Source organism: Xenopus laevis, chromosome 6L, assembly GCF_017654675.1.
Source record: "Xenopus laevis strain J_2021 chromosome 6L, Xenopus_laevis_v10.1, whole genome shotgun sequence".
NCBI lineage: Eukaryota > Metazoa > Chordata > Amphibia > Anura > Pipidae > Xenopus > Xenopus laevis.
Window position 1 is genome coordinate 162,041,845 of NC_054381.1, and position 26,830 is coordinate 162,068,674.

Consider the following 26,830-nt stretch of genomic DNA (forward strand, 5'->3'; position numbering starts at 1 on the left):
CAGGGGAGATTAGGCACTGCAAAGGAGATTTGTCGCCTGGAGACTAATCTCCCCAAATCTGCCCGTGTGCCCCGACCCTTATGCATTAGGACAAAAGTCACCATAAGAAAAAACGCCCATTGACTTTTAGGGTTGTGACACAAGAACAGATTCGGGGAAATTTAGTCACTTGGCGACTAATTGCCTCTTCTTCTGGGCATTAATCTCCCCGAACTGCCTTTGCGTGTCTTCCCGTCTGCTATAATGAAAAGTCACCTGTGCTAAAGCACACGTGGCGCTTTGTTTTCCAAAGTCGCCCGAAGTTTCCTCATGAGGCCAACGCCTATCGACTAATGCATTAGGCCAAAAAAAGTCGCCATAAGAAAAAACGGCCATTGACTAATGCATTAGTACAACAACTTGTTGTAATCTAGCATTTTTTTCCACTTTTGCAAATTTTTTGGCGAAGTGAAATGGGACAGATTCGCTCGTCACTAATTGTGACATATGTTGATATTGATTTGAGTAGAAGCTCCTGCAGGTTGCAGCACTTGTGTAGTTTGTATATTGAGTGATACTTCACAACAATATAAATATAGGATACAAGAATGTTTTTGGCACAGCATCAGCCAAGAGCACCAGAGGAACTAAAAATAAAGAGTGGGGCCTGTGTGAAGTGTATAGTAGTCAATGACGTTGTAGAAAGCCCAGTATTATCTATTATAATTTAATATACATTTGTCAAGGAGAATCAGGTATGAGCATTTTGACTACTTGTCGTGCACTTTGGTCTTTGCAATGTACACCTGTATTCTTTATTAATGGTCTCCAACGATCTTCACCAATTTGTGATTGTGTATCTTGATATTTAGGGCTCATGAATGGCAGGGAAAGTGTGACCCAAATAGTAATTTATGCCATTCAAGTATCTAATCTAGAGGTTGAAAGAAGACGACAATAGAAGTTCTGTAAACCCTCCGTACATGCCTCATCCTTACAGAGAGCTCAGTTGAAGAGTTTCAGTTTTCTCTCCAGTCTTCAATGCCCACTGCCCCATGGAACTTTGTATCTGTGCCAGGTAAATTGTCTAGATCTCAGGAACTAACCAGGGTCTCATGTAGAGCCCAGATGTTTGTTCCTTCTCTGGTTTGAAGCACCAGAATGGTCTTCCTTGGGGCAAAAAGGGCAGTAAAACAAAAGTAATGGGAGACAGAAGAATCTTATGCAAATGTGTTTTGGGTTGGATTTGGAAGACTGATGGCAAAGCAACCATCTTTCTGCTGGAGAATGAAATATCACTAGAGATCGGTTGTGCACTATATTAGCCAATCATTAACCCCTTTCTCATTGCAGCCAATTGACATCTCCCAGCATCCTCTCCACCAATGCTTTTAGATGAGACTAGTTATTCTTCCCACCACTAAGGAAACTAGAATATTGCCTTTGTTCACACGGTCCCCCTCAGAGCGGGTTCAAAAAGATATTTTTTTAAAAATTTATTATAAATAGACAGTATGTAACGACACGTACAAAAGTGACAGACTGTGGGAAATAATGCTTAAAATAAGTTATAAACAGTAAAGAGACCATTATATAATGCCTCAGTCTCATTAACTTTTCAGGAAATGCATCTATTTCCAGAGTCAAATATAAAAACTTGCAGGTGAGTCGGTGAGGGGGAAGCTCATATACATGGGGATAAGTGCCAAGTTGTTTTCAATGCTCGGAGAAGCTATTTCCATCCAGGAGGGTTGGCTCTTAAAGGTTCAGTAGATGTCCAAGTGTGAGTCATTTATCCACCGTGAGACAACCACAGAATTTGCTTTACAGAATTCCACACATTCTGTTGGCTTCTAGATTTTTATATATGTCATGTCTTGGAACATTTATGAAAAAGAATCTTCTATAATGGAATGATCCAGTCAAGAGAGGACCATCACGAGGCAATGTAGGACGCTTGGCCATTGGTATGCACACGGCAGAACTCCTGGCCCCCGCTGGCCTTATTGCGACAGGGTTGACCTGCCTTTGTGGTGGCCTGGCAGAACTGGCGAGGGGACATGGAAGAGATAGACCTGTGTTGGGAAGAAAAGAGAGTGTAGAAGGTGTAGAACAGCAGTCTGCCCACCAATCTAGTAATTAACTCTTAGATATAGAAAGGAGACGACTTAAGACAGAAGTCTTAACAGCCATGTTGCCCAGTTATCAGTATAGGTAAGTCTTCCTCAAGTTCTCAAGTCTCTAAATACTCACGTATTGCTGCACATGGAACTGTTTGGACTGTAGTTCTTGGATGAGGACAAGGCATCAAAAGCAGCTCCAAGGTGACGTTGGGAGACTGTGTCCAGCACCCCCTGCTGAAGAAAATTGTAAGGAAAGTACATTGCATATTAATATCATCATCACTTAGAAGAAGAATGGTCAAAATGTGTTTCATCCGCTCAATGATTACAATAAGGTCATAGGCAGGGAAGCAAAGAGACAAATGATTAGGCCCAGGCAGGTTCAGATCAGGGGTAACAGTGAAGACTTACAGGACCTCTGCTATAACTTCAACCTATTATTATCTTATACAGAGTTATACAACACTCAGATCATAGGTTCATTTCCACCCAGAAAACAATCTGCACACAAGTTCCTCTCATGTCTGATAAATCCAGAGATCTTCGGTCCCAAACATAAAGGCTACTAATTAAACAGACCTTTGTGTAAGTCATAGTAGAATTAAGATTTTAGGTTTAACAGCGGCAGAGACTGACCTCACCATACAATGTAATATGTCTGAACTACAAAAAACATTAACCCCCCCCACCTGCTTTGCGGAGATCTCACTGGATCGGATAGATCTGGACACACTGAGCCTCCGTAGTTTCATGGCGGGGGTAGAGTGGCTGGGAGTCTTCATTAAACTCTGCTGAGCCTTCCAGTTCATGGGAGCAGAAGCCACAATAGAATCATCTTTCACCAAAGAGTCGTTCTCCAGAAGAGAGTCATCTGTGTGACATAATAAATGGACTCGGCACATATGGAAATAAGGAGGCGCTGTGCCGACTCAGTACAAGAAGGGTTCCTACCAAGAAATTAGCCATTCATCAGGAATAGCCAATCAGAAAACTACTCTTACTCACCTTGTAAATCCTTGTCCTCCAGCTTCCTTAGCTCCTCTTTCAGCAACGTCAAATCACCAGCCCTGTGAGCAAAGAAAGACAGACCTGAGGCATATTTGTGGATATGTCACCAATAACTACCCACCCCCACCCTGCTCCCCCAAAGAAAAGCCAGCAGGGAATAATGGAAATTGTATTTCTAAAGCAGCTGAGACAATGGCTGTTTCTCCACATTAGAGAGGCTGGGACAGAGAACTAAAGCTAACCCAGGGCACTGGCTCCTGTAGGACCTCTGTGTGACCAGCAAGTGATACGGGCTAGTGAGACCATACAGACTGCTGCATATCCCGGGATTTAGTGGTACCAGTATTACTGGCTAGAACACGTACCTTTCTGGGGTAGAGGAGCAGTAGTCTTTGTCCCCAGCTTTGCAGGATTCAGTCACTGCTGGAACATATGGCGGTGGGAGAGCTTTGTGTTTTTTATGATTCCGGAACTTCACCAGGCCCCGAATAAAATTCACCAACATCCAGTTAGCTATAGGGAAACAGCCAGGAGATGCAATTATTGCAGCCTCATATCTGCATAGGAACATCTCAACTGACCCTCCTATCTGCATAGGAACATCTCAACTGACCCTCCTATTTGCATAGGAACATCTCAACTGACCCTCCTATCTGCATAGGAACATCTCAACTGACCCTCCTATTTGCATAGGAACATCTCAACTGACCCTCCTATCTGCATAGGAACATCTCAACTGACCCTCCTATCTGCATAAGAACATCTCAACTGACCCTCCTATCTGCATAGGAACATCTCAACTGACCCTCCTATTTGCATAGGAACATCTCAACTGACCCTCCTATTTGCATAGGAACATCTCAACTGACCCTCCTATCTGCATAGGAACATCTCAACTGACCCTCCTATCTGCATAGGAACATCTCAACTGACCCTCCAATATGCATAGGAACATCTCAACTGACCCTCATATCTGCATAGGAACATCTAAACTGCATATCTGCACAGTAACATCCTTAATGTGGAGAGGAATCAACTGCTCATCCCTGGAAGAAAACAGAAGGACTGAGCTGCGGAGAACTTACCTATGACCACACACACCAGCAGGACAGTGAGTGACCTGAAGCCCAGGGAGACATGATGGTTGAGTTCTGACAGAGCATTGAGGAGCACAAGGAAGAGAAGGACCGCTCGAGAGAAACCAGGTGTCTGCAGGAACGTCATGAGCAACGCCAGCAGAAGGAAATAGGCCCCATGAAGAACACATGTGTAAATGGCATTCAGGTTCATGCCTGTGGAACACGGATGTGGAAAGTTCCAACTTTACTTATCTTATTGGCCTGTTATAGGTCAAGTGTTATTAGACATTGGCCAAAGTGTGGCATGAGCACCTCATTTTTTGTAAAAAAAATTTTTAAAAGCAAACTTCAATTTTTCTTTTTTGTGTACAAATATTGGCTTTTTATGGTTTATAGCAGCTGGTCAACTCCAGAATGTGGGTTAGGCCAAGTGCTGGCACAATGGTGTTTATTGCAGCTGGTCAACGCCACAGTGATTTAGACAGAGTACTGGCGATTTCTTTCTGTGTTTTGTTTACAAATTCTAGCCAAATATTGCCTATAGCTGCCATTCAGCCTTTAAAACAGGGAAGCACTTTCAGATGTATGTTAATTGGCTGGGGTAAAAAGCTCCTTGCTTTCTCACTATAGCCCCTAAGTTAAGGGGAAGTGCACCATGGTCTTATTACTCAGTCACATGTTTACTGGGGGACTTTATTTTAAATGCACCACAATTATTCACAGGTGTATGTTTCTTGGCTGGGGCTCAGCTCTTTCCTTTCCCACTAGAGCTCCTGAACTAAAGGTAAGTGCACAATGGTCTTACTACTTTGGTTGCTGGGGGATAAACTTCTAATGCTCGCGTACAATGAGGAGTGCTGGCGTTTTCTTTGTGTTTTGCAGGCAGATTTAAAAACCCTGCAGGATCAAGGACAGCATTGGTTTGTTAGTGTCACTCATGACCACCTCCTGCATTCCCAGTGTTCTGATCTAACCAGTGGGCCCTAGGGCCCAATATCATCCACCCGATGGGCACATGGCCAAATAAGCGGATCTTTGCATGCATGGCCACCTCATATTGCTCCTTATAAAGTGGTGATTTAGTATATACATCAGTGCAAGGGATTCTAGAGCTGCAAATAGTACAGACTTGGAACCTGTTGCAATAAAGTAAATGGGGGTGCTCTGCTTTAATGGCCCAGCAAGATGTAGAAATGAATTACATAATATTCTCTGCTTTGTTACCTGCCCAACCAATGAATCCCTGGATGTACCCCAGTCTCTGTTCCACACTCCTGTGCATGTGCTCCATAGCGTAGAGAACCGTCCCCAGGCTCTGGTTCATTCTGTGCAGTTTCTCCATGAGGACATCATAATACTGGGACGTCTGGTTCTGGTAGGACAGGAATAGGGACAGGTCCGACTCTACAGGGACACAGGTTAAAGCTATAATTTATACTGCCGTTACCCCCTGGTATAAAGACTTGCTGTGCCAACTGTTACACGACAGTCCCTAAATGCTCATCAGTATTGCGCAAATCAAGTCCCACCCCCAACGGAACCAAACATTATATTCATGTGTATCAAGTGCTCTTCAGCCTGCAGAGCTGCACATAGAGTCATCATACGAGACAGTTTTCTTATAAAAACATTTGCAAAAGAAAAAAATTCTGTCACAGTAAATCCTAGAGCTAACTGCTAGGGGTGCTTAACCCATGTGGCTCATTAAGGGAATCACAATTATCCTTTATAATCACCTGATATCGATACATATAAACACACATTTTACTGTATATCGTATGCAAGCACGGTTGTTATCTTTGTACTGTTCCGGAGAAGCGGGGCCCCACAGTACCATATAAGGCCGGCCATGGACAGGAGACAAACGACTGTAGATTATGGTTATTCCAGTAGGTTTTATGGTAAGAGGAACATACTTGGGGGGGGGGGGTTCAACCCTATACATTGATCTCACATTAGTCTGCATAAATCCCCAGTCCTTGCCAGTAGTGATGAGCAAATCTGTCCAGTTTCTCGCTCCAAGTGCATTAAAGTAAATGTCCTTTTTTCTTTCCTGTGCGACTTTCCATGGCGAATTTTGTGGCGCAGCTTTGTGAAAAAATTCAAAGATGGCGAAATGCTGAATTTTGAATGCTGGAAAAAATTTGCTCATCACTAATTGCCATGGGAACATGAATACTAGGCTTCTATTGCCATTGTGGCCTCAATAGAAAAACTTTAGAATAAGCTGGAGGTTGAGGGGAGAACGTACCAATTTTGGTATAGACGGCTTGAGATCGGCTCCTCACCTCCGATAGGTCGGCCAGGATTGCTTTGTGCCCTTCCTGCAGCTCTGTGTCCTGCTCCACCAGTTGGCTACTCACATTCTCTGCAATGAAGCCACACAAAGGAGTTGTAACGTCCAGGTGAGTCGGAAGCCCACCAAGTGCCATTTACTAAAACGGCCGAAGACTAAGGTCACAGTGAGAATCCCCAAAGGGCTTTAGTTGGCCTTTAAGCTAAGAAAGGTCATGGTACAAGTACAGCAGTGACATTGTGGTGGTACCAATTACACCATTATACTGGGAAATTATACTGGGATACATTTTCTTGTATATGAGATTAAAATGAAGAACCTTACCCATCTTTTTTGTGATGCCTTCAATCAACTGAGCAACCAGCTGGTGCCCACTGGCAATAAGAGCTTTTTCCTCTGCCAGCATCTCCAGATTCCCATTGATGGAACCCTCCATCTTCTCCTGATTGTTCTGCAGAAGCTCCTGTTGGTCCAAGAGCTCATTCTGACTGCTCACCACCTTCTGCAGGGACTCTGACGTCAGCTCCCTCAGCTCTTCTTGTCCATCCTATAAAGTCATTTCTACTTCCTCAATCTAAAGAACTCAATGGACAACTCTTGGACATTAATTGAGCAATTTTGTGTTTAACATTTTACCAATTTATCTTCTTCTGCCTCAACCCAACTGCCAGGTTTGAGAGTCCGTTACATGGCCACAACGTTGGCAACTTAAATACAAGATCAGCAGGTCCACACAGTGGAATTACATTTTACATTAACAATGTATGGCACAGAACCCTCTACTATAATTTGCAATTGTGTGTTTTTAATTCCTTCTAGTATTGAATGGTGTCACTTTATTCTGCAGTTCTCAAGCTTTCATTTCAATACTAAGCACAGATTGCAGTTATGTATTGGGTACAATATGAATCTTGACTGTGATTTATTATTTTCCAGTTAAGCAGCTCCTATAAATGTGTTTAGAGTTGTGTCACAATATTAACATATAACAGACTCCCTTTGGTCTAAACCCTAGCCGGTACCTTCAGCAGCTTCATGGCTTCCAGTTGGCTCATGGCAGTTGACACCAGAGTGTTGACAGTTAGTTCAGTGCGACGGCGGAAGTGGAGCTGCCTTGTAGCATAACAAACGGACCGAGCCCTGTTGCTGACAATATGATAGGCATTCCAAGTGTCTGGATCCATGGGCTTTGTGCATTCCGCCAAAGTCTATCCAAGGGGGAAAAACAATTGATCAGTAAAACAAGCAACTCCCAAATGAAAGTTAAGAACAATAATTATCATTAAAGCTTCCATTGGAGGTCCAACCATTTGTCAGTGTTGCCCAAGTATCTAAAACTGTTACAAGAGAACATTGGGGTATCAGTCACTTATTAAATCCTGTCACTTCCACCTAAGGAACATGTCCAAAATATGATCATTTATCACCCAAAATGCTGCCAAAATTCTTATTCACTCATCACGTCTAGACTACTGTAACTCTTAATTGGCCTTCCCCTCCAGAGACTGTCACCTCTTTGTCCATAATGAAGACTGGCGCCAGGCTCATACACCTCAGCAACCGCTCCTCCTCTGCCAGTCACTGTGCCAATCCCTACACCGGCTTCCAATACCTTTCAGAATAAAATTCAAATGAATGACCCCGACATTCAAAGCACTTCATAACTCCCTACCCTACATCTGATCTCATCTCTATATACTCACCCAACTGCTTACTACGCTCCTCTACTGACCTTCTACTCAACTCTTCTCTCATTACCTCCTCACACACTCGCATTCAAGACTTTGCAAGGGCTGCACCCCTCCTCTGGAACGCTCTCCCACGGTCTGTCCGACTTTCTCCCAACCTTTCTGCTTTCAAGAAATCTCTTAAAACACACTTATTTAGAGAAGCCTACCCTTGCTCTGTTTAGCTACCAAATGAAATACCATATGTTACATCTCTCACCTGCTTATTTATTTCTTATCTTGCCCACACCTTGTCTCATTCCCTTCCCCTTTTAGATTGTAAGCTCTTTTGCACAGAGCCTCCCTCACCTTTGTATCAGTTACTGGTTGCTATGTATGTAACTATGTCCTATGTATGTAATTCTGTAAGTTCTTTGCATAAACATTTATTTTACAGCAGTGTGAAATATGCTGGCACTTAGATGTTCAAATTCAGCCATTGGTCAAAGAGATCTAGGGCAGTAAATAAATCTTAATTCAGAATGTCACTTGAACCGACTGTCAGGTAGAACATGCCCTATTAGCCTTCATGCTGAGCCCCCCTTGCAAATAGAGATGGAGCTGCTCCAAAGTTTGGGGGTCGCTGCTTTAGACTTATTGGGTGGAACTGTCCTTAGTGCTGACGCTCAATAGGAATTGCACTGGCTGCTGCCCGGAGCTGTCCCTGGTACTGAAGCTCAATATGAGCAACTGAAATGCGGGTTCTTACAATACACAATCTCACTCAGCACCTGCCATAGATACTGATACAGAATATACAGCTTCACCCGGCATCACCCAAACTGTACCCCTAAATCTAAGTCATGAAAACATTATATGATGAGAGAATGAACTTCACAGGGAAACCCCAAACACTGACACTTTTATCATTTCTCAGTAAAGTGCTGATCCAGGGACAGGTCCGTTTTAGGAGTTGGAAAGGTTTCATTATTTTACCCCCTTTTCTCTACATAATGGATAGAATTTACTTGGGCAAAATATAGAGGTGTCTTTTCTTTCAACCTCAGCTTCAATGCAATGAATGTGTCTCTGGAAGTTGTAAAAATTAATAAACAAAGTTTATATTTGATTCCAAATGCAGAAAGTTTTCCAAAGCAAAGGAATTTTATGAGATTGTTTCCATGAGACAAACATGGAGATGAGACTTAGTGACCAGTGAAAGGGAGAGTAACTAGGGTGGGCTTGAGACTCATTGGCCAGCAGCTGTACTTACCATGTCTTCTGTGCAGGGGTAAGTAGGGCGCCCCTCCACCTCAGCCTGGCAATTGAACAAGGACACCCCGAGTTTTGCTATCTCCTCTTCAGACATCTCCGTGCACGAAGCCTGTAACTGGCTCACAACCTGTCAATCACAAATATCATCATCATCAGTGGTTATATATAGTGCCAGTGAGTTATTAGAATAAGTTTTAACAAATAGGGGTCTTACAAGTGAGATTACAACCTAAAGGTGCATACACCCCGTAACCCTTTTAAGTGTCTGGTGATTATTTACATATGGATCTTTCATAAAACATAGAAACAATGAATTGTGGGGATTTCTATAATATATATGAAATCATATTCACTTCCATAGAGACCAGATATCAGGATCCACTTATGGATTTCTAACTAAACTGAAGGAATGTTCTGGGCACACATTAAACTATACCCTCATACTGTACTGTCTAAGGGAATCAATATGGCCCCTCCTCCTCCCATATGTATAAATACAAATCTACAGAGAAGGAATGTTCTGGGCACACAATAAGCTATACCCTCATACTGTACTGTCTAAGGGAATCTCCCTCCTCCCATATGTATAAATACAAATATACAGAGAAGGAATGTTCTGGGCACACAGTAAGCTATACCCTCATACTGTACTGTCTAAGGGAATCAATATGGCACCTCCTCCCATATGTATAAATACAAATATACAGAGAAGGAATGTTCTGGGCACACAATAAGCTATACCCTCATACTGTACTGTCTAAGGGAATCTCCCTCCTCCCATATGTATAAATACAAATATACAGAGAAGGAATGTTCTGGGCACACAGTAAGCTATACCCTCATACTGTACTGTCTAAGGGAATCAATATGGCACCTCCTCCCATATGTATAAATACAAATATACAGGGAAGGAATGTTCTGGGCACACAATAAGCTATACCCTCATACTGTACTGTCTAAGGGAATCAATATGGCACCTCCTCCTCCCATATGTATAAATACAAATATACAGGGAAGGAATGTTCTGGGCACACAATAAGCTATACCCTCATACTGTACTGTCTAAGGGAATCAATATGGCACCTCCTCCTCCCATATGTATAAATACAAATATACAGGGAAGGAATGTTCTGGGCACACAATAAGCTATACCCTCATACTGTACTGTCTAAGGGAATCAATATGGCACCTCCTCCTCCCATATGTATAAATACAAATATACAGGGAAGGAATGTTCTGGGCACACAATAAGCTATACCCTCATACTGTACTGTCTAAGGGAATCAATATGGCACCTCCTCCTCCCATATGTATAAATACAAATATACAGAGAAGGAATGTTCTGGGCACACAATAAGCTATACCCTCATACTGTACTGTCTAATGGAATCAATATGGCACCTCCCTCCTCCCATATGTATAAATACAAATATACAGAGAAGGAATGTTCTGGGCACACAATAAGCTATACCCTCATACTGTACTGTCTAAGGGAATCAATATGGCACCTCCTCCTCCCATATGTATAAATACAAATATACAGAGAAGGAATGTTCTGGGCACACAATAAGCTATACCCTCATACTGTACTGTCTAATGGAATCAATATGGCACCTCCCTCCTCCCATATGTATAAATACAAATATACAGAGAAGGAATGTTCTGGGCACACAATAAGCTATACCCTCATACTGTACTGTCTAAGGGAATCAATATGGCACCTCCTCCTCCCATATGTATAAATACAAATATACAGGGAAGGAATGTTCTGGGCACACAAGAAGCTATAACCCACAGGTCCCTATAAGAGAGAGTAGGACCCACCTTGTAGTGACAGCTGTCCAGTGGGGAGAGCTCTAGGCTTTTTGCCTCCGCCAAGAACTTTTCATCTGCCATGATCATTTCAAAAGGGGCACTAGGGAGAGACTTTGGATCAGCAGGAGCAGTGGATTCAGAGGAAGCGCCATGGGAGTGACTTGGTGATGACTTGCGGGTAAACCAGCCAAAAAATGCCAACGAGGGCCCGGCCAGTGAGATGAAGGTTAGAAAGAAGAGAGTCCTTCGGATTTGGGCTCCGTGCATAGCTGTGTTTGGGCCAGAGATTCTAAAATAATGAAACATGAGAATTGGAAAGGTTTCAGTCGATTAGAGAGAGAGATACTGTTCAACAGTATCCTAAATAGGCGAATCCTCAGATTCCTAACCCAGCACCCTGTCCTCAGCCAGAGCCAAGCAGGCTTCATGCCAAACCATCGCACCACTGATCACATCTACACCCTGCACGGCCTCATCAGGGACCACGTCCAAAATATGGAAAAATATTTGCCTGTTTTGTAGACTTTAAAAAGGCCTTTGACTCAGTGTGGCACCCAGGTCGATTCCTGAGACGTCTGGAGAGTGACATAAGAGGGAAGACATATGATGTCATAAAGAGCTCATATACTGAGAACCAATGCAGCGTGAAGATTAACGGGAAGAGAAACGAGTGGTTCCGGCAAGACCGTGGAGTCAGACAGAGTTGCAGTCCCACAAACTGCCCCCCTAACCCCACCCATTTCACCCCTCTACCTGCTTTGGCAATGCTTCATGTATTTGCTCCTGCCAATAAAGCTCATTTGATTTGATTTGATAGAGAGAGGATGGGAGAGGGGAAGAGAGGGGGAGAGAGGGGAGAGAGGGGGAGAGAGGGGGAGAGAGGGGGAGAGAGGGGGAGAGAGGGGGAGAGAGGGGGAGAGAGGGGGAGAGAGGGGGAGAGAGGGGGAGAGAGGGGGAGAGAGGGGGAGAGAGGGGGAGAGAGGGGGAGAGAGGGGGAGAGAGGGGGAGAGAGGGGGAGAGAGGGGGAGAGAGGGGGAGAGAGATGAATGATCAGAGGAACGAGAGAGGATAGAGAGCGATTGAGATGATAGATGAGAGAGAGGATAGAGAGCGATTGAGATGATAGATGAGAGAGAGGATAGAGAGAGAATAGTGAGAGAGAGATGATCGATAGATGATAAATAGAGCGATAAGATAAATAGATAAAAACTTTATTAACCCCAAAGGAAATTACTATGCCAGAGTTTGCTCGTGTAACATACAATCACACAAAAAACACATATTATACATAATACCATTAGGATACATTACACATTATAAATAACTAAAACAAACCACTACCTGCTTAAAAGAGAAGAATTAAAAACAGCAATAGCTGCAGGTAAAAAAAGCTCTCTTAGAATGTTCATCTAGGTAAAATCAGTCGATTACTAAAGGAGCTACGATATGACTTCAAACTTTCATGTAAAGGATGAGAATCATTTCTGGAAATACTCATTAATTTAGACATCTTCTCTAAAACCATCTGTAAGGTCTCTAATCTCATTCCTAAAGCAGAATCTGCCCTCCAATACAAATTATTAAATCTATTTACATCAACAGCCTTCAGTCAAATTCCCCAGCAACAAACATAACACTAGTTACCAGTGAATGATAAAACATTAGTATCATTTATTTGCAAACACCGAATGGATAAAGAAGGGCCGGTAATGTGGGTCTGGGACATACAAGTTGCCATTTCTCAGTAGCAAATCCTATTCTGGTTCGGATATTAAAGAGATACCGACACCAAAAATTAAACTCTTTTTTACATGTATCAGAGTATTGACTTTGAAAGCAACTTACAACTGTGTAATGTAAAGAAAAATAACCCATTATTAATCAATTTATTAAAATGGAATTAGTTAAATATCAAAAATCAATAATACTGTATGATTAGACTCAATTTAAAAAAATAAAATGAGATTAACTGTATATTCTACTAATATATCCCCAAAACAATCCAGTGATTATCCTCATTATCAGTAATTAATCTATTTAAATTAATACAATTAATTAAACCTCTTTCCAAAAGATAAAAAAAAGATAAAGTGCAAGTGTTCAAATATAAATAATTCATTTCTACTTTTAAAGCGACTTGTGCGAATGGTTGTTAATCCAAAATTCACAATGATTGGTGCAATTACCCTCTTTCAATTAATTGGGGCATCTAAAGTGCATATGCATTGGACTTAAGTCCTTAATTATAAAGTGACTTGTGCTATTGAATTTTAAAATAGTAAATAACCAATCCTTCAATTAAATTATCCTACGGCTCAATTCATTGTTACATATTGGAAAATTAAATATGTAGAAGTTGGAGTTGTCCCAAAAAATTCTGTTTTTCTATCTGGGACACAACAAAGATGGAGGGGTCGGCAATACCTGGGACTGTGGTCTCGTATTTTCATCTTCCCGAACTGTTGAGGAGAACTGATTTATCTAAAAAACCATGTATCCCAGGATGCTTAGCGAGAAGGAGAGATTGTAGAGAGAGGAAGTAATAAACGAGCCTCAACCACCCACCATTAGCTCAATTAAGCGTAAAAACCGAGGTTAGGAACGAGGAGGATAAAATTAGTATAATTATCAGTAGTATCTAAAATATTTGCCTGCGTTTTTATACTCATCGTTCCTGACCTTGGTTTTTACACTTAATTGAGGTAATGTTGGTTGTGGTTGAGGCTTGTGCCCCATGTTCCTGTATGAGGGGCTGACATATTTGTGCAGCAGGAGTCCGTTACTATTTAAAAATGTTAACCGACAGACTGAGATGGGACAGTCAGGTTGGCAAAACTGTCAGGTTTAGAAACTTCAACTAAAAACTTCTCAGCAAAAAACAATCAACATGACCTATAGGTAACTTTTAATAAATTCATATTTAAAAAGCCGTTTTTTAGTGTCAGTATCACTTTACTGTGCCGATTGCTTGGTCTGTACAGTACTCGGCTGAATGTGTGATGGAAAAACAGGAGAGGGACCGAATATATTGATATTATAGAAAACAGTCCACTTTCTGATTATTGGCTCGTTGCTCCGACTGCTGGAACCCCCAGACTGGACAGAAAGTTAATGGAGCAAACCAACCAAATAACTTACAGCAGCAAAGAGTGAGGTAAGTAGTTTCAATGTGACGATTATTAAATACATAACTTGGAATATACTGATTTTAATACTTATTAATTAAAGGACCAGCAACATAAATATAACAGAGATCCACAAGAAGCGTGTCCTTGATGAATACTGCCGAATCTTTTTAACGAAAACACCAAGAAAGTTTTCACTTAATTTGCGAAGCTTTTATTAAGAAATTACTTACCGATTCTTTGCTTGCGCTCCTCTTCAGAAATGGCGATGATCCATCGTGCGGCGCTTGATTTCTCCTCCCTGGCTATCTCCTATAGAAAGCAGGGAGGAGAAATCGAGCAACGAACGATGGATCATCACTCTGTCGCCCTTTCTGAAGAGGAGCACAAGCAAAGAACCGGTAAGTAATTTCTTAATAAAAGCTTTGCAAATTAAAAGCGAAAGCGGTCTTATTTTTTCGTTAAAAAGAAAAACTTTTTTTGTAAAAAAATTTTTATGTTACTGGTCCTGGTCCTTTGCCAAGGAGGGTGTCTAGCCCAACATTGGACCTCGAAGGTGGACAAGGAGCCAAAAGACTGAAGAAGCACCGGGGGATAATAGTAATAAATATAAGTAGGAGAAATGGAAAGGCAGCCATATTTATAGTTCAGACTTCAGTTCAACAGGTGCATGTGACATTGTGATTGGAGTGTTCAGTGATGACCTATAGGCAACTTCATATTTTAAAAAGTAGTTTTTTAGTGTCCGTATCACACTAAAGGGATACTGTCATGGGAAAAAAAGATTTTTCAAAATTAATCAGTTAATAGTGCTGCTCCAGCAGAATTCTGCACTGAAATCCATTTCTCAAAAGAGCAAACAGATTTTTTTATATTCAATTTTGAAATCTGACATGGGGCTAGACATATTGGCAATTTCCCAGCTGCCCCAAGTCACGTGACTTGTGCTCTGATAAACTTCAGTCACTCTTTACTGCTGTACTGCAAGTTGGAGTGATATCACCCCCTCCCCCCCCAGCAGCCAAACAAAAGAACAATGGGAAGGTAACCAGATAGCAGCTCCCTAACACAAGATAACAGCTGCCTGGTAGATCTAAGATCAACACTCAATAGTAAAATCCAGGTCCCACTGAGACACATTCAGTTACATTGAGAAGGAAAAAGTGCAGCCTGCCAGAAAGCATTTCTCTCCTAAAGTGCAGGCACAAGTCACATGATTGGGGGCAGCTGGGAAATTGATGTCTAGCCCCATGTCAGATTTCAAAATTGAATATAAAAAAATCAGCTTGCTCTTTTGAGAAATGGATTTCAGTGCAGAATTCTGCTGGAGCAGCACTATTAACAGATTCATTTTGGGAAAAAAAAAATTCCCATGACAGTATCCCTTTAAGGAGTTTGTAGATGGTTGTGTTTATTGTGCATCTGGAATGAGAAGAGTTAAGGGGAGCAGGAGGTGAGCGCAGGGTTAATAATGAGCAATAGATGAAACAACAGGTGTGAAACTCTGCTCATTCCCATGATGTATTTAGTTGCTGCTCCCTGTACATTTATACAACACACAGTTATAGCTCTGGCAGTTTATGTGACACATATTTGTTATAAAACATCCCAGGACCCCACAATCAGTAACAAGAGGAAGAAATAAGAGTCACCCACATTTATACAAGAGGAGCCCCAGTTGCAGCAGAAGAAGAACAAGACGAGTAAGTGATTGGGGAGTCTCTCAGAAGCGGCGGGAGGAGGAGGCGGAACAAACACTCACCTGTTCCCCAGATCTCACATTAGCGCAGCTGCTCCCGGGAAACGATTTTAAAAGATCGGATCGGTGACGTCACTTGGCAGGCACCAATCACTTCCCGCCTCTGCTCACGCCTCCTATTCGCTGCCTACACGCGGGCGCTGATTGGTTGCTCTCAGTCTCAGTCCCTCAGAGCAATGGCGGCCTCTTCTCCGCGTGTCTCAGTGCCGGTCGGATGTATCGGAGCCGGGCGAATGGCTCAGGGGATCCTGGAGGGGATTCTACACAAAGGTACCGCCCCGACTCCTCCCACACGGTGACTCTTATTGACTTCCCCGGCACTGACTGTAGTGTCTGTATATGATACACTTATAACTCCGCCCACTGACTCCTCCTCTTTCACTGACTATTCATTTCTTACTGTAATTACCCAGAACCCCTTGTATCGCCCTCCCTGCAACTTCCTGCTACAGCTCTGACACCACCCACTTTTGTCCGACGCCCCTCCCCCTATACATTGGCCCCTCCCCTTTATTACTCATCTGTCTATTCTCTTTATCCCTCTCTATTCACCTCCCCTTGTCTTTTGTCATGTTTTCTTACACTCATTTAGATATAGAAGAATTGTGCTCAAAAAGTAGTGTTTCAGGCTGATTTATTGAATATTTCTGCATAAATCCTAATAATCCCTCCCTTCTCTTCCACTTGCTGCTCCCTGAATTCCCAGGCTGTGCACTCAGCTCACTGCACTGTAGGACAGGAACCAATCAGCAGCTAGCAGGACCTGATAGGGAACTGAAGCCTGTCTGTGCTTGTGTGACTGCAGGGCTGTGATTGGCTGTCCCCTCCTACTGTGCTTCTGGCAGGGACACGCCCACCCCTCATTGGAAACACAGTCAGGGAGCAGAGAACATCTATAAGGAGCTCCAATAAAGGGGCTATTTTTAAAGATAATATTCATTTTTAGCACCATATAAAAGCAACACCATATGTTACTTATAATTGCCTACAAAATTAGGGTTTTATTCATTTATCCTATATGTCTCCTTTAAGTCTGACCACAGATTCTCAATTGATTGACGTCTGAACTAGGCCATTCCAACACATTTAAATGTTGCCCCTTAATGGCTCTTACACACGGGCGTTTTTTCCTGGGCTCCCCTGTGTTGCGCTTTCTTCCATTCAGCCGCAGTGGAGTGCAGGAGTGGACACGCTCAATTATTGTGAAGGGGGCTGAACTCACACGCAGCATGTTGCATTTCACCTGCATTCGGCATTTACATGCGTCTGTGTGAGTACAGCCCCCTTCACAATCATTGACTGTGTCTACTCCTGCGCTCCCCTGTGGCTGAACGGAAGAAAGCGTAACGCAGGGGAGTACAAGAAAAACCGCCCGTATGTAAGAGCCCTAAAGCAGTTGAGTGTTGCAGTTTAGTGATATGCTGCGGCTCTTTGTTCTGCTGGAAAATGAACCTCCGTCCCAGTCTCAAATCACAACCAGACTGACACAGGTTTTGCTCAAGAATATATTGTATTTGTATTTAGCAGCATCTTTCCCTCCACTCAGACCCGTTTCCCACCCCACAGCCTGACGCTGCCCCGCCATGTTTCACTGTGGCCGTGGGGTTATTGGGGTGATGGCGTGTGTTGGGTTTTGAAATTTTAGTCTCATGTGACCAGACACCTTCCTCCATACATTTGGGGAGTCGACCAAATGCATTTTGGCAAACTCAATATGTTCCTTCTTATTTTTAACTTTAATAGCTTTTTTTCTGGCCACTCTTCCATAAAGCCCATCTCTATGTACAGCTTATTGTTCTCCTATGGACACATCCTCCAGTCTCTGCTGTGCAACTCTGCAACTCCCTTACCTTTGGTCTCTGTGCTGCCCCTCTGATTAATGCCCTCCTTGCCCCCCGCTCTGTGAGTTTTGGTGGGAGACCCTCTCTTGGCAGCTTTGTTGTGGTACCATGTTCTTTCCATCTGAAGATGATGGATTTGATGGTGTGCCGGGGATCATCAAACATTTGGATATTTTTTTTTATAACCCAACCCTGACTATTTTTTTATATTTTTCTCATTTCACTTCACCAACTTAGACTATTTTGTGCAGATCCATCACATAAAATAAAATTAAGAAACTTTTAAATTACAGGTTGGAATGTAACAAAATAGGTAAAAAGCCAAGGGGGTGAATACTTTAACAAGGCACTGTATCTCTTCTACCCCATCTGTGCTGCACCCAATCTCCTGTGTAACCCTATTATACAATCATTATATTAACTGTGCTTAGTGATGTCATCCGTTATTATCCGTATTCAGTGATGTCATTTTTGACTTTATATGGTCACAGAACAACCCCTCAGTGACTTCTAATATCCTTATCATTTACAGTAGGGGGTACATTATCCCTTATAATACATGAGTGATACTCAGAGTTCCCTGTATAACTCAGCCTGCAGCCTTGTGCCTTTATATGGTCACAGAACAACCCCTCAGTGACTTCTAATATCCTTATCATTTACAGTAGGGGGTACATTATCCCTTATAATACATGAGTGATACTCAGAGTTCCCTGTATAACTCAGCCTGCAGCCTTGTGTCTTTATATGGTCACAGAACAACCCCTCAGTGACTTCTAATATCCTTATCATTTACAGTAGGGGGTACATTATCCCTTATAATACATGAGTGATACTCAGAGTTCCCTGTATAACTCAGCCTGCAGCTTTGTGCCTTTATATGGTCACAGAACAACCCCTCAGTGACTTCTAATATCCTTATCATTTACAGTAGGGGGTACATTATCCCTTATAATACATGAGTGATACTCAGAGTTCCCTGTATAACTCAGCCTGCAGCCTTGTGTCTTTATATGGTCACAGAACAACCCCTCAGTGACTTCTAATATCCTTATCATTTACAGTAGGGGGTACATTATCCCTTATAATACATGAGTGATACTCAGAGTTCCCTGTATAACTCAGCCTGCAGCCTTGTGCCTTTATATGGTCACAGAACAACCCCTCAGTGAATTCTAATATCCTTATCATTTACAGTAGGGGGTACATTATCCCTTATAATACATGAGTGATACTCAGAGTTCCCTGTATAACTCAGCCTGCAGCCTTGTGCCTTTATATGGTCACAGAACAACCCCTCAGTGACTTCTAATATCCTTATCATTTACAGTAGGGGGTACATTATCCCTTATAATACATGAGTGATACTCAGAGTTCCCTGTATAACTCAGCCTGCAGCCTTGTGCCTTTATATGGTCACAGAACAACCCCTCAGTGACTTCTAATATCCTTATCATTTACAGTAGTGGGTACATTATCCCTTATAATACATGAGTGATACTCAGAGTTCCCTGTATAACTCAGCCTGCAGCCTTGTGCCTTTATATGGTCACAGAACAACCTCTCAGTGACTTCTAATATCCTTATCATTTACAGTAGGGGGTACATTATCCCTTATAATACATGAGTGATACTCAGAGTTCCCTGTATAACTCAGCCTGCAGCCTTGTACCTTTATATGGTCACAGAACAACCCCTCAGTGACTTCTAATATCCTTATCATTTACAGTAGGGGGTACATTATCCCTTATAATACATGAGTGATACTGAGAGTTCCCTGTATAACTCAGCCTGCAGCCTTGTGCCTTTATATGATATATGCACTGCTTATTTATATTTTTAAAGGGGAAATCACACCTCAGAATGTCATGGTGAGTGCCCCAACGGATCGCAATCTGGAGAAATTGAAGGTAACCCATGCTGGTGTGTCAGTTAATATTACTGGGGCAGCCACTTGCAGTTGGTTGTTTTTTGCCAGCCTTTAGGGCCACTAGCAGGACACATGATGTGTAATACATATATGTTTATTTTCCCTTCTAAGGGGAATTCTGGTTACAGTAAGTTTAGTTGTAGTTAAATAATAAGAAAGATAAAACAGAATCATGGCTTCCTATGGAACGTTACAGAGCAAATTTACCAACTAAATAAGGGTGAAGACGTATTAGAGCTCACTCAAATAACTGATTCCAGTACAAACAAAATCTAACAAAATAACTGCCTTTTGCACAAATCCTGCATGTAGAGAGACATGATGTCTGGTGAGTTTAATAGAGTGACCTCTAATACATCTTCTAGGCAAAAGGAGCCCCCCTATAAGATATATTGGATGTAACTGTCAGTGAATATCTGACACCCAACTGCTGCATGAAGAGAGAATGAAGAGAAACAGATGCTGAGAGAGGAATAGTGAAGATAAACTTGATTATTTCAGAAACAATACAGAATATTTAACTGATTGTATTTACAAAGCTTCTCATTTCAGTATGATGAAACTTATATTAAATTTTTAGTAGTTGCCCTTTTAAATAATGGTAAATAAGGAACATCACATTGATATTTTATAGGGATGGGCCTAATATCAGGTTATTCCTTTCAGGCTCGCGGCTGTTGCACATCACATGATAACCGATCTGTCGTCTCTAACTGCCGAGTGGTGTTTCTGGCCACCAAGCCCCATATCATTCCCTCCGTCCTACAAGAGATTTACCCCAAAGTGACGGCTGATCACCTGATCATTTCTATGGCTGCCGGAGTCACGCTGGAGACCCTGGAGAAGGTGGGTACAGGGGCCATGATTGAGCAGGGGGTGTGGGGAGGTTTATAGGCAAATACAATATTCCCATGAGTTCACAATCAATGAGTCTATAGATATATAGTGAATAAAGTACCCCCTGAGGAGTTACTGAGGAGTTTCATGACCATATAAAAACACGAGGCCGAAGGCTGAGTTATACAGGTCATGGAACTCCGAGGTAACTTCTAATATCCTCATATTTTACAACTGGGGGTACTTTATTAATTATAATACACTAATTTTAGTGAGTCATGTGACAGAAATGACATCGCTACTCACCGTTTATAACTGATGACATCACTACTCACCGTTTATAAGGATATAATTTACAAGATATTCATGGCTTTTGTGTATTATATAGTGAATAAAGTACCCCCTCTTGTAAGTACGAGGCCGAAGGCTGAGTGTTATTATACAGGTCATGGAACTCCGAGGTAACTTCTAATATCCTCATATTTTACAACTGGGGGTACTTTATTTATTATAATACACAAATTTCAGTGAGTCATGTGACAGAAATGACATCAGAACTCACCGTTTATAACTGATGACATCAGAACTCACCGTTTATATGGATATAATTTACAAGATATTCATGGCTTTTGTGTATTATATATATATATATGTGCAGCCACTAGGGGGCGCTGTCTTTATTCCGCTCTTATTTTGTCTCCAGAATCTGCCCCTGGGGAGTAAAGTTATCCGCATGATGCCCAACTTGCCCTGTGTGCTTCAGGAAGGGGCAATTGTATTTTCGCGGGGGCAATGTGCCGGTGAGGTGGAGGCCGATGTGTTTGAGAGTCTGGTCCGTACGTGTGGTCTGTGTGTGGAGGTCCCACAATCCTGTATCGACATTCACACGGGGGTGAGCGGCAGCGGGGTGGCTTATGTAAGTACGGGGGGGGCACTGCTTCTCAAACTGCTAGGGGCAGATTTATCAAGGGTCGAATTGGAAATTAGAATTTTCTAATGTTTTTATGATCAAAACTGTGAAATTTGAGTTTTTCAAAAAATCCTAATCCGATTTTCGAGATTTATCATACGCTGGCCCTTTAAGAACCCGAATTCAAGTATTTCGCCACCTAAAACCTGACGAATTGCTGTTTGAGTCAAAGGGAGACGTCCTGGGCCTTCCTGAAAAAACTCGAATACAAGTTTTTAAAATTCGATTCAGCCAAGTTTATAAAATTTGATTTTTATCATAAATTTTGATTGGTCAAATTTTGAGGTTCATGGGAGTTTGTGGAAGTTTAAAAAAACTCACATGAATTCAAATTTCGACCCTTGATAAATGCGCCTCTACATGTCGCAAAATTTGGGGAACTTGCAGCAAAGTCTGAGTGTGACCCAAACTGATCAGCCTCCCTCTTCTCTCCCCAAGGTTTACACATTCGCTGAAGCGCTGGCAGACGGGGCAGTTAAGATGGGGATGCCCAGTGCCCTCGCCCGACAGATTGTAGCTCAGACTTTAGTGGTGAGGTTGTGACTGTGTAACTAATGTAGCGCATTCTACCCCAAAGTCTAATAGTGTCATGTACTTACCCTTTGTGTATCCGTGCGCAGCACCTTCCTCTTCTGTATATACACACACAGCATGTACACTCACACACTTACTCACACACACACATGGACAGACACACACACACACTCACACACAGACAGACACACACACACACTCACACAGACACACACACAGAGACACACACACACAGCATGTACACTCACACAGACACACACACATATACAAACACACACACACAGACAGACACACACACACACAGACACACACAGACATACACACACACATACAGACACACACACACACACACAATGTACACTCACACAGACACACACACACACAGACACACACACACACACTCACACAGACACACACACAGAGACACACACACAGCATGTACACACACACATATACAAACACACACACACACACACAGACATACACACAGACATACAGACACACACACAGACACACACACAATGTACACTCACACAGACACACACACACACTCACACATACACACACACAGAGACACACACACAGCATGTACACACACATATACAAACACACACACACACACACAGACAGACACACACACTCACACAGACACACACACACAGACACAATGTACACTCACACAGACAGACAGACACACAGACACATACACACACACAGCATGTACACACACACATACACACAAGAAACAAATAATAGAGAGCACTCACCCTGAACTCGCTGTATGCCGACCTTGCCGTCTGTGCTGACACATGCACACGTCTCTGGAAGAACACGCTGAGGGCTATGTCCAATAGGTAACCAAATCATGGAGCACCAGGCAGCATTTAGGGTCATATAAAAAGTCCAAATTTATTGATAATATATCATAAAATCATGTTAAGCAACAAAGTGAAACAGCCCCGCGCTTAACGCGTTTCGTGGCCTCACGCCACTTCTTCAGAAGCAGTTAACATGATTTTATGATATATTATCAATAAATTTGGACTTTTTATATGACCCTAAATGCTGCCTGGTGCTGCATGATTTGGTTACCTATTGGACACACAGACAGACACAGACAGGGCCACCATCAGGATGGCACAGGGGGTACTCCTGTACCGGGCCTGGGTCTTAAGGGGGGCCCGGCTGCGCTGCACTTTTCGAAAGAGCTGGGCCCCCCTTGAAATCGCCAAAGCTGTGCCGCCTCTTCCAAAGTCCAGAAACGACGAAAAGCCGAAGTCCCGAAGCGGCGAAAAGACCCAAAGCCACAAAAATAGATAAAGTTGATGCCACGAGTTCAATTCTACTGAACAGCAATGTGTGTTTTTGTTTTATATGAAAGCCCTGGCCACTAATGTATTATTTTTAGGGATGCGCTAAATGCAGGATTTGGTTCGGGATTCGGCCTTTTTTATGCAAATTATGGGCGGAAAGGGAAATCGTGTGACTGTCACGAAACAAGGAAGTAAAAAAATGTTTTCCCCTTCCGACCCCTAATTTGCATATGCAAATTAGGATTCGGTTCGGTATTCGCCCAAATCTTTTGCAAAGGGTTCAGGGGTTCGGCCGAATCCAAAATAGTGTATTTGGTGCATCACTAATTATTTTACTAATCTATAGGCCCCTGATCACCAATCTTCTGTTTAAACTTGTAGCCCTGATCACCAATGTTTTTGTAAAAACTTCTCTGTGGGACTCTGGCCACCAATGGCTTTTTATAACCTGTGAGTGAGGGGTTTAACCATTTTTAGGGCTGGTGTGGACTTTTTAGTGTGGGTGGGATGTGGGGTGCCCAGGGTTGGGGTGCAGTCTGGGGCCCAGTCTGGGGCCCTGCACACACAGGAGTGTAGACTAGTGGTTATATGAGGTGTTGCAGTTGTGTTAGTGCTGGGGGTATAAAAGTGCTACACTGATACAAGTGACCCCAGTGCAACTGTCACCAGTCTAACTGCCCCCCCCAGCACTGACTGACTAATAGTGGAGCCCCCGCATCTCATCAGCACATTCACGTGCCCTTCTGTGTTGCTTCCTCCCCATCAATTCCCCTTGACTTAATGTCACACTGTGCCCCCCCCACACTGACTTTGCCTTTAATTTCAACCCCGTCACTGCACATACAGGCGGCACTAGGACCACACGTCACTTCCCATGACCAATAGCCCTGGGCAACCTTATATGAGCTTCACAAAGGAAAGTGGGGGGCACAGCACTCGGGTGACACCCCCTGGGAGACAGGACAAGAGACGCGACACCAACTCTGGCCCCAAGTTAGTCTGTCATATAAAGGGTTAAAGTCTGATACACTGGATTCATAAATGCCAAGTAACACCACAAAAAGAAAATCACCTAAATAGTAGGGATGCACCGAATCCAGGATTAGTTTGGGATTTAGCCTTTTTCAGCAGGATTTGGATTCGGCCGAATCCTTCTGCCTGGCCGAACCAAATCTGAATTTGTATATGCAAATTAGGGGCGGGGAGGGAAATTGCGTGACTTTTTGTCACAAACCAAGGAAGTAAAAAATGTTTTCCCCTTCCAACCCCTAATTTGCATATGCAAATTAGGATTCGGAGGTTCAGCCGAATCCAAAATTGTGGATTCGGTGCATCAGACTCATTCATTTAAAGGGGTGACGCTGATTCACCATTGATTTAACTTTTAGTGAATTATAGAATGTCTAACCCTAAGCAACTTTTTCATTCACCTTCATTATTTATTTCCTATAGTTTTTTAAATATCTGCCGCTTTCTTCTCTTTCCAGCTTTCAAATGGGGGGGGGGTCACTGACCCCATCTAAAAACAAATGCTCTTTAAGTCATTACTTTATTACTCAGGCCTCTCCTATTCATATTCCAGTCTCTTATTCAGATCAGTGCATGGTTGCTAGGGGAATTTGGACCCTAACAACCACATTCCGAAATTGCAAACTGGAGAGCTGCTGAATAAAAAGCTAGATAATAGTCAAAAACCACAAATAATAAAAAATGAAAACCTGTTGCAAATTGTCTCAGAATATCCCTCTCTACGTCATACTAACAGTTAATTTAAAGGGGGACAATCCCTTTAATAAAGGGCAAGTAACACCAGGAAATGACCCAAATAAAATCATTTAAAGGGGTGTGTCACCATTGATTAACTTTTAGTATGTTATAGAATGGCTAATTCTAAGCAACCTGTCAATTGGTCTTCATTTTTTCTGGGTTTTTTTTATCGTTTTTTAATTATTTGCCTTTTTCCTCTGACTTTTTCCAGCTGTTTAGATCAGGGTCACTGACCCCATCTAAAAAAAACAAATGCTCTGTAAGGCTACAAATGTATTGTTATTGCTACTTTTTATTCCTCATCTTTCTATTCAGGCCTCTCCTATTCATATTCCAGTCTCTTATTGAAATCAGTGCATGGTTGCTAGGGGAATTTGGATCCTAGCAACCAGATGGCTGAAATTACAAACTGGAGAGCTGCTGAATAAAAAACTAAATAAGTCAAAAACCACAAATAATAAAAAATGAAAAGCAATTGCAATTTGTCCCAGAATATCCCTCTCTACATCATACTAACAGTTCATTTAAAGGTGAACAACCCCTTTAATATCAGTGATTTTGATGTTTATGTAGATGGCGCTACTTGTATTCACATGTTTCTCCTCTATCCCTTTAATTAAGGGGGCAGGCAAGATGCTTCTGCAGAGTGAGGAGCACCCAGCGAGTCTCAGAGCGGACGTGTGTACCCCAGGAGGGACGACAATTTTTGGGCTCCACGAGCTGGAGAAGGGGGGCCTCAGGGCGGCAGTGATGAACGCTGTAGAAGCCGCTACCACAAGGGCAATGGATATGGGGAGAAAGTAGAACTATCGCTACTGATCCTACTGGGCATGAAAACGGTTCAGAGAAGTGGCAGTTGTGGGTCAGGCTGTAAATTAGACACATGATTGTGTATAAGAACTGGACCAATAGAAACTCTGCTCCACCTGCTGCCTCCCAATATGGCTCCTGGGGCTGTGATGTCAAACAGGAGAGTATCGTGAATGGAAAAGACAAATGTATCAAATAAATACATAAAAATCTGTTGCACAAATTCTGAAGAATAAAATACACAAGGATTATTTGTCTGTGTGTTATAAGAGCGAGGGTTTTATTTAATGGGGTTGTTCCCCTTTAAATTAACTGTCAGTATGATGTAGTATGTTACATTTGGGTGCCCCCACAGCACCTAAACGCTTCCAAAGGCAGCCAGGCAATACGGGGTAGCTCTGACAGCAGCCCACCCTCAGCAATTGCAGCAACTGCCACATACAAAGCGACTGACAGTCGCACGGAGTCACGTTCAGGTGCCTCATACCCCAACACACACGTAACAATGACATTTAATACTCACACAGTCCCATGATAAATCCCTACAAAACTGTCAGAGATCATTGAAACACAAGAAATGGCCATCGGGACAAACTGTCAGCACTCACTGGTATGAGGTTATTCATTTAAAGGGAAAGTTCACCTGTAAAATGGCTGTTATTACAATGGTGATTTGCATAGCATGGGATTTTGGTGCAGCTG

At 42.5% G+C, this 26,830-nt stretch overlaps 2 protein-coding genes across 5 annotated transcripts; one reads left to right on the forward strand and one right to left on the reverse strand.

Annotated features, from left to right (window-relative positions):
• Nucleotides 1-1,460: 1,460 nt before the first annotated feature.
• Nucleotides 1,461-16,269, reverse strand: XB5759208.L (protein brambleberry-like L homeolog). 3 transcript variants are annotated; one of them, XM_041567018.1, is made up of 13 exons: nt 16,130-16,269; nt 11,252-11,531; nt 9,426-9,554; nt 7,508-7,693; nt 6,810-7,032; nt 6,441-6,557; nt 5,414-5,593; nt 4,196-4,402; nt 3,476-3,623; nt 3,108-3,169; nt 2,792-2,973; nt 2,233-2,333; nt 1,461-2,054 (listed from the first exon to the last, which is right to left on the reverse strand). In XM_041567018.1, exons 2-13 carry the CDS (start codon nt 11,507-11,509, stop codon nt 1,916-1,918), a joined length of 1,932 nt encoding a protein of 643 aa, XP_041422952.1. In that variant the 5' UTR covers nt 11,510-11,531; nt 16,130-16,269; the 3' UTR covers nt 1,461-1,915. The 3 variants fall into 3 exon arrangements, with proteins under 3 accessions (XP_041422952.1, XP_041422950.1, XP_041422951.1); XM_041567016.1 differs by having other exon boundaries at nt 2,233-2,336; XM_041567017.1 differs by having other exon boundaries at nt 2,233-2,336; nt 16,024-16,143.
• pycr3.L (pyrroline-5-carboxylate reductase 3 L homeolog) lies at nt 16,264-26,381 on the forward strand. Of its 2 annotated transcripts, none has more exons than XM_018268328.2 (6): nt 16,264-16,396; nt 19,813-19,877; nt 20,564-20,743; nt 21,438-21,650; nt 22,143-22,235; nt 25,940-26,381. In XM_018268328.2, the coding sequence occupies exons 1-6, from the start codon at nt 16,303-16,305 to the stop codon at nt 26,120-26,122; spliced, it is 828 nt and encodes a 275-aa protein (XP_018123817.1). In that variant the 5' UTR covers nt 16,264-16,302; the 3' UTR covers nt 26,123-26,381. The 2 variants fall into 2 exon arrangements, with proteins under 2 accessions (XP_018123817.1, XP_018123818.1); XM_018268329.2 differs by having other exon boundaries at nt 21,438-21,626.
• Nucleotides 26,382-26,830: the final 449 nt, after the last annotated feature.

Coding starts and splice junctions, on each gene's coding strand:
- pycr3.L (XM_018268328.2), top strand. CDS start 16,303: ATGGCGGCCTCTTCTCCGCGTGTCTCAGTGCCGGTCGGATGTATCGGA. Junction 16,397..19,812: donor GGAGGGGATTCTACACAAAG/GTACCGCCCCGA, acceptor ATATTTTTAAAG/GGGAAATCACACCTCAGAAT. Junction 19,878..20,563: donor GCAATCTGGAGAAATTGAAG/GTAACCCATGCT, acceptor TATTCCTTTCAG/GCTCGCGGCTGTTGCACATC.
- XB5759208.L (XM_041567016.1), bottom strand. CDS start 11,509: ATGCACGGAGCCCAAATCCGAAGGACTCTCTTCTTTCTAACCTTCATC. Junction 7,033..7,507: donor AAGCCATGAAGCTGCTGAAG/GTACCGGCTAGG, acceptor ATGACTTTATAG/GATGGACAAGAAGAGCTGAG. Junction 6,558..6,809: donor AGGCATCACAAAAAAGATGG/GTAAGGTTCTTC, acceptor GCTTCATTGCAG/AGAATGTGAGTAGCCAACTG.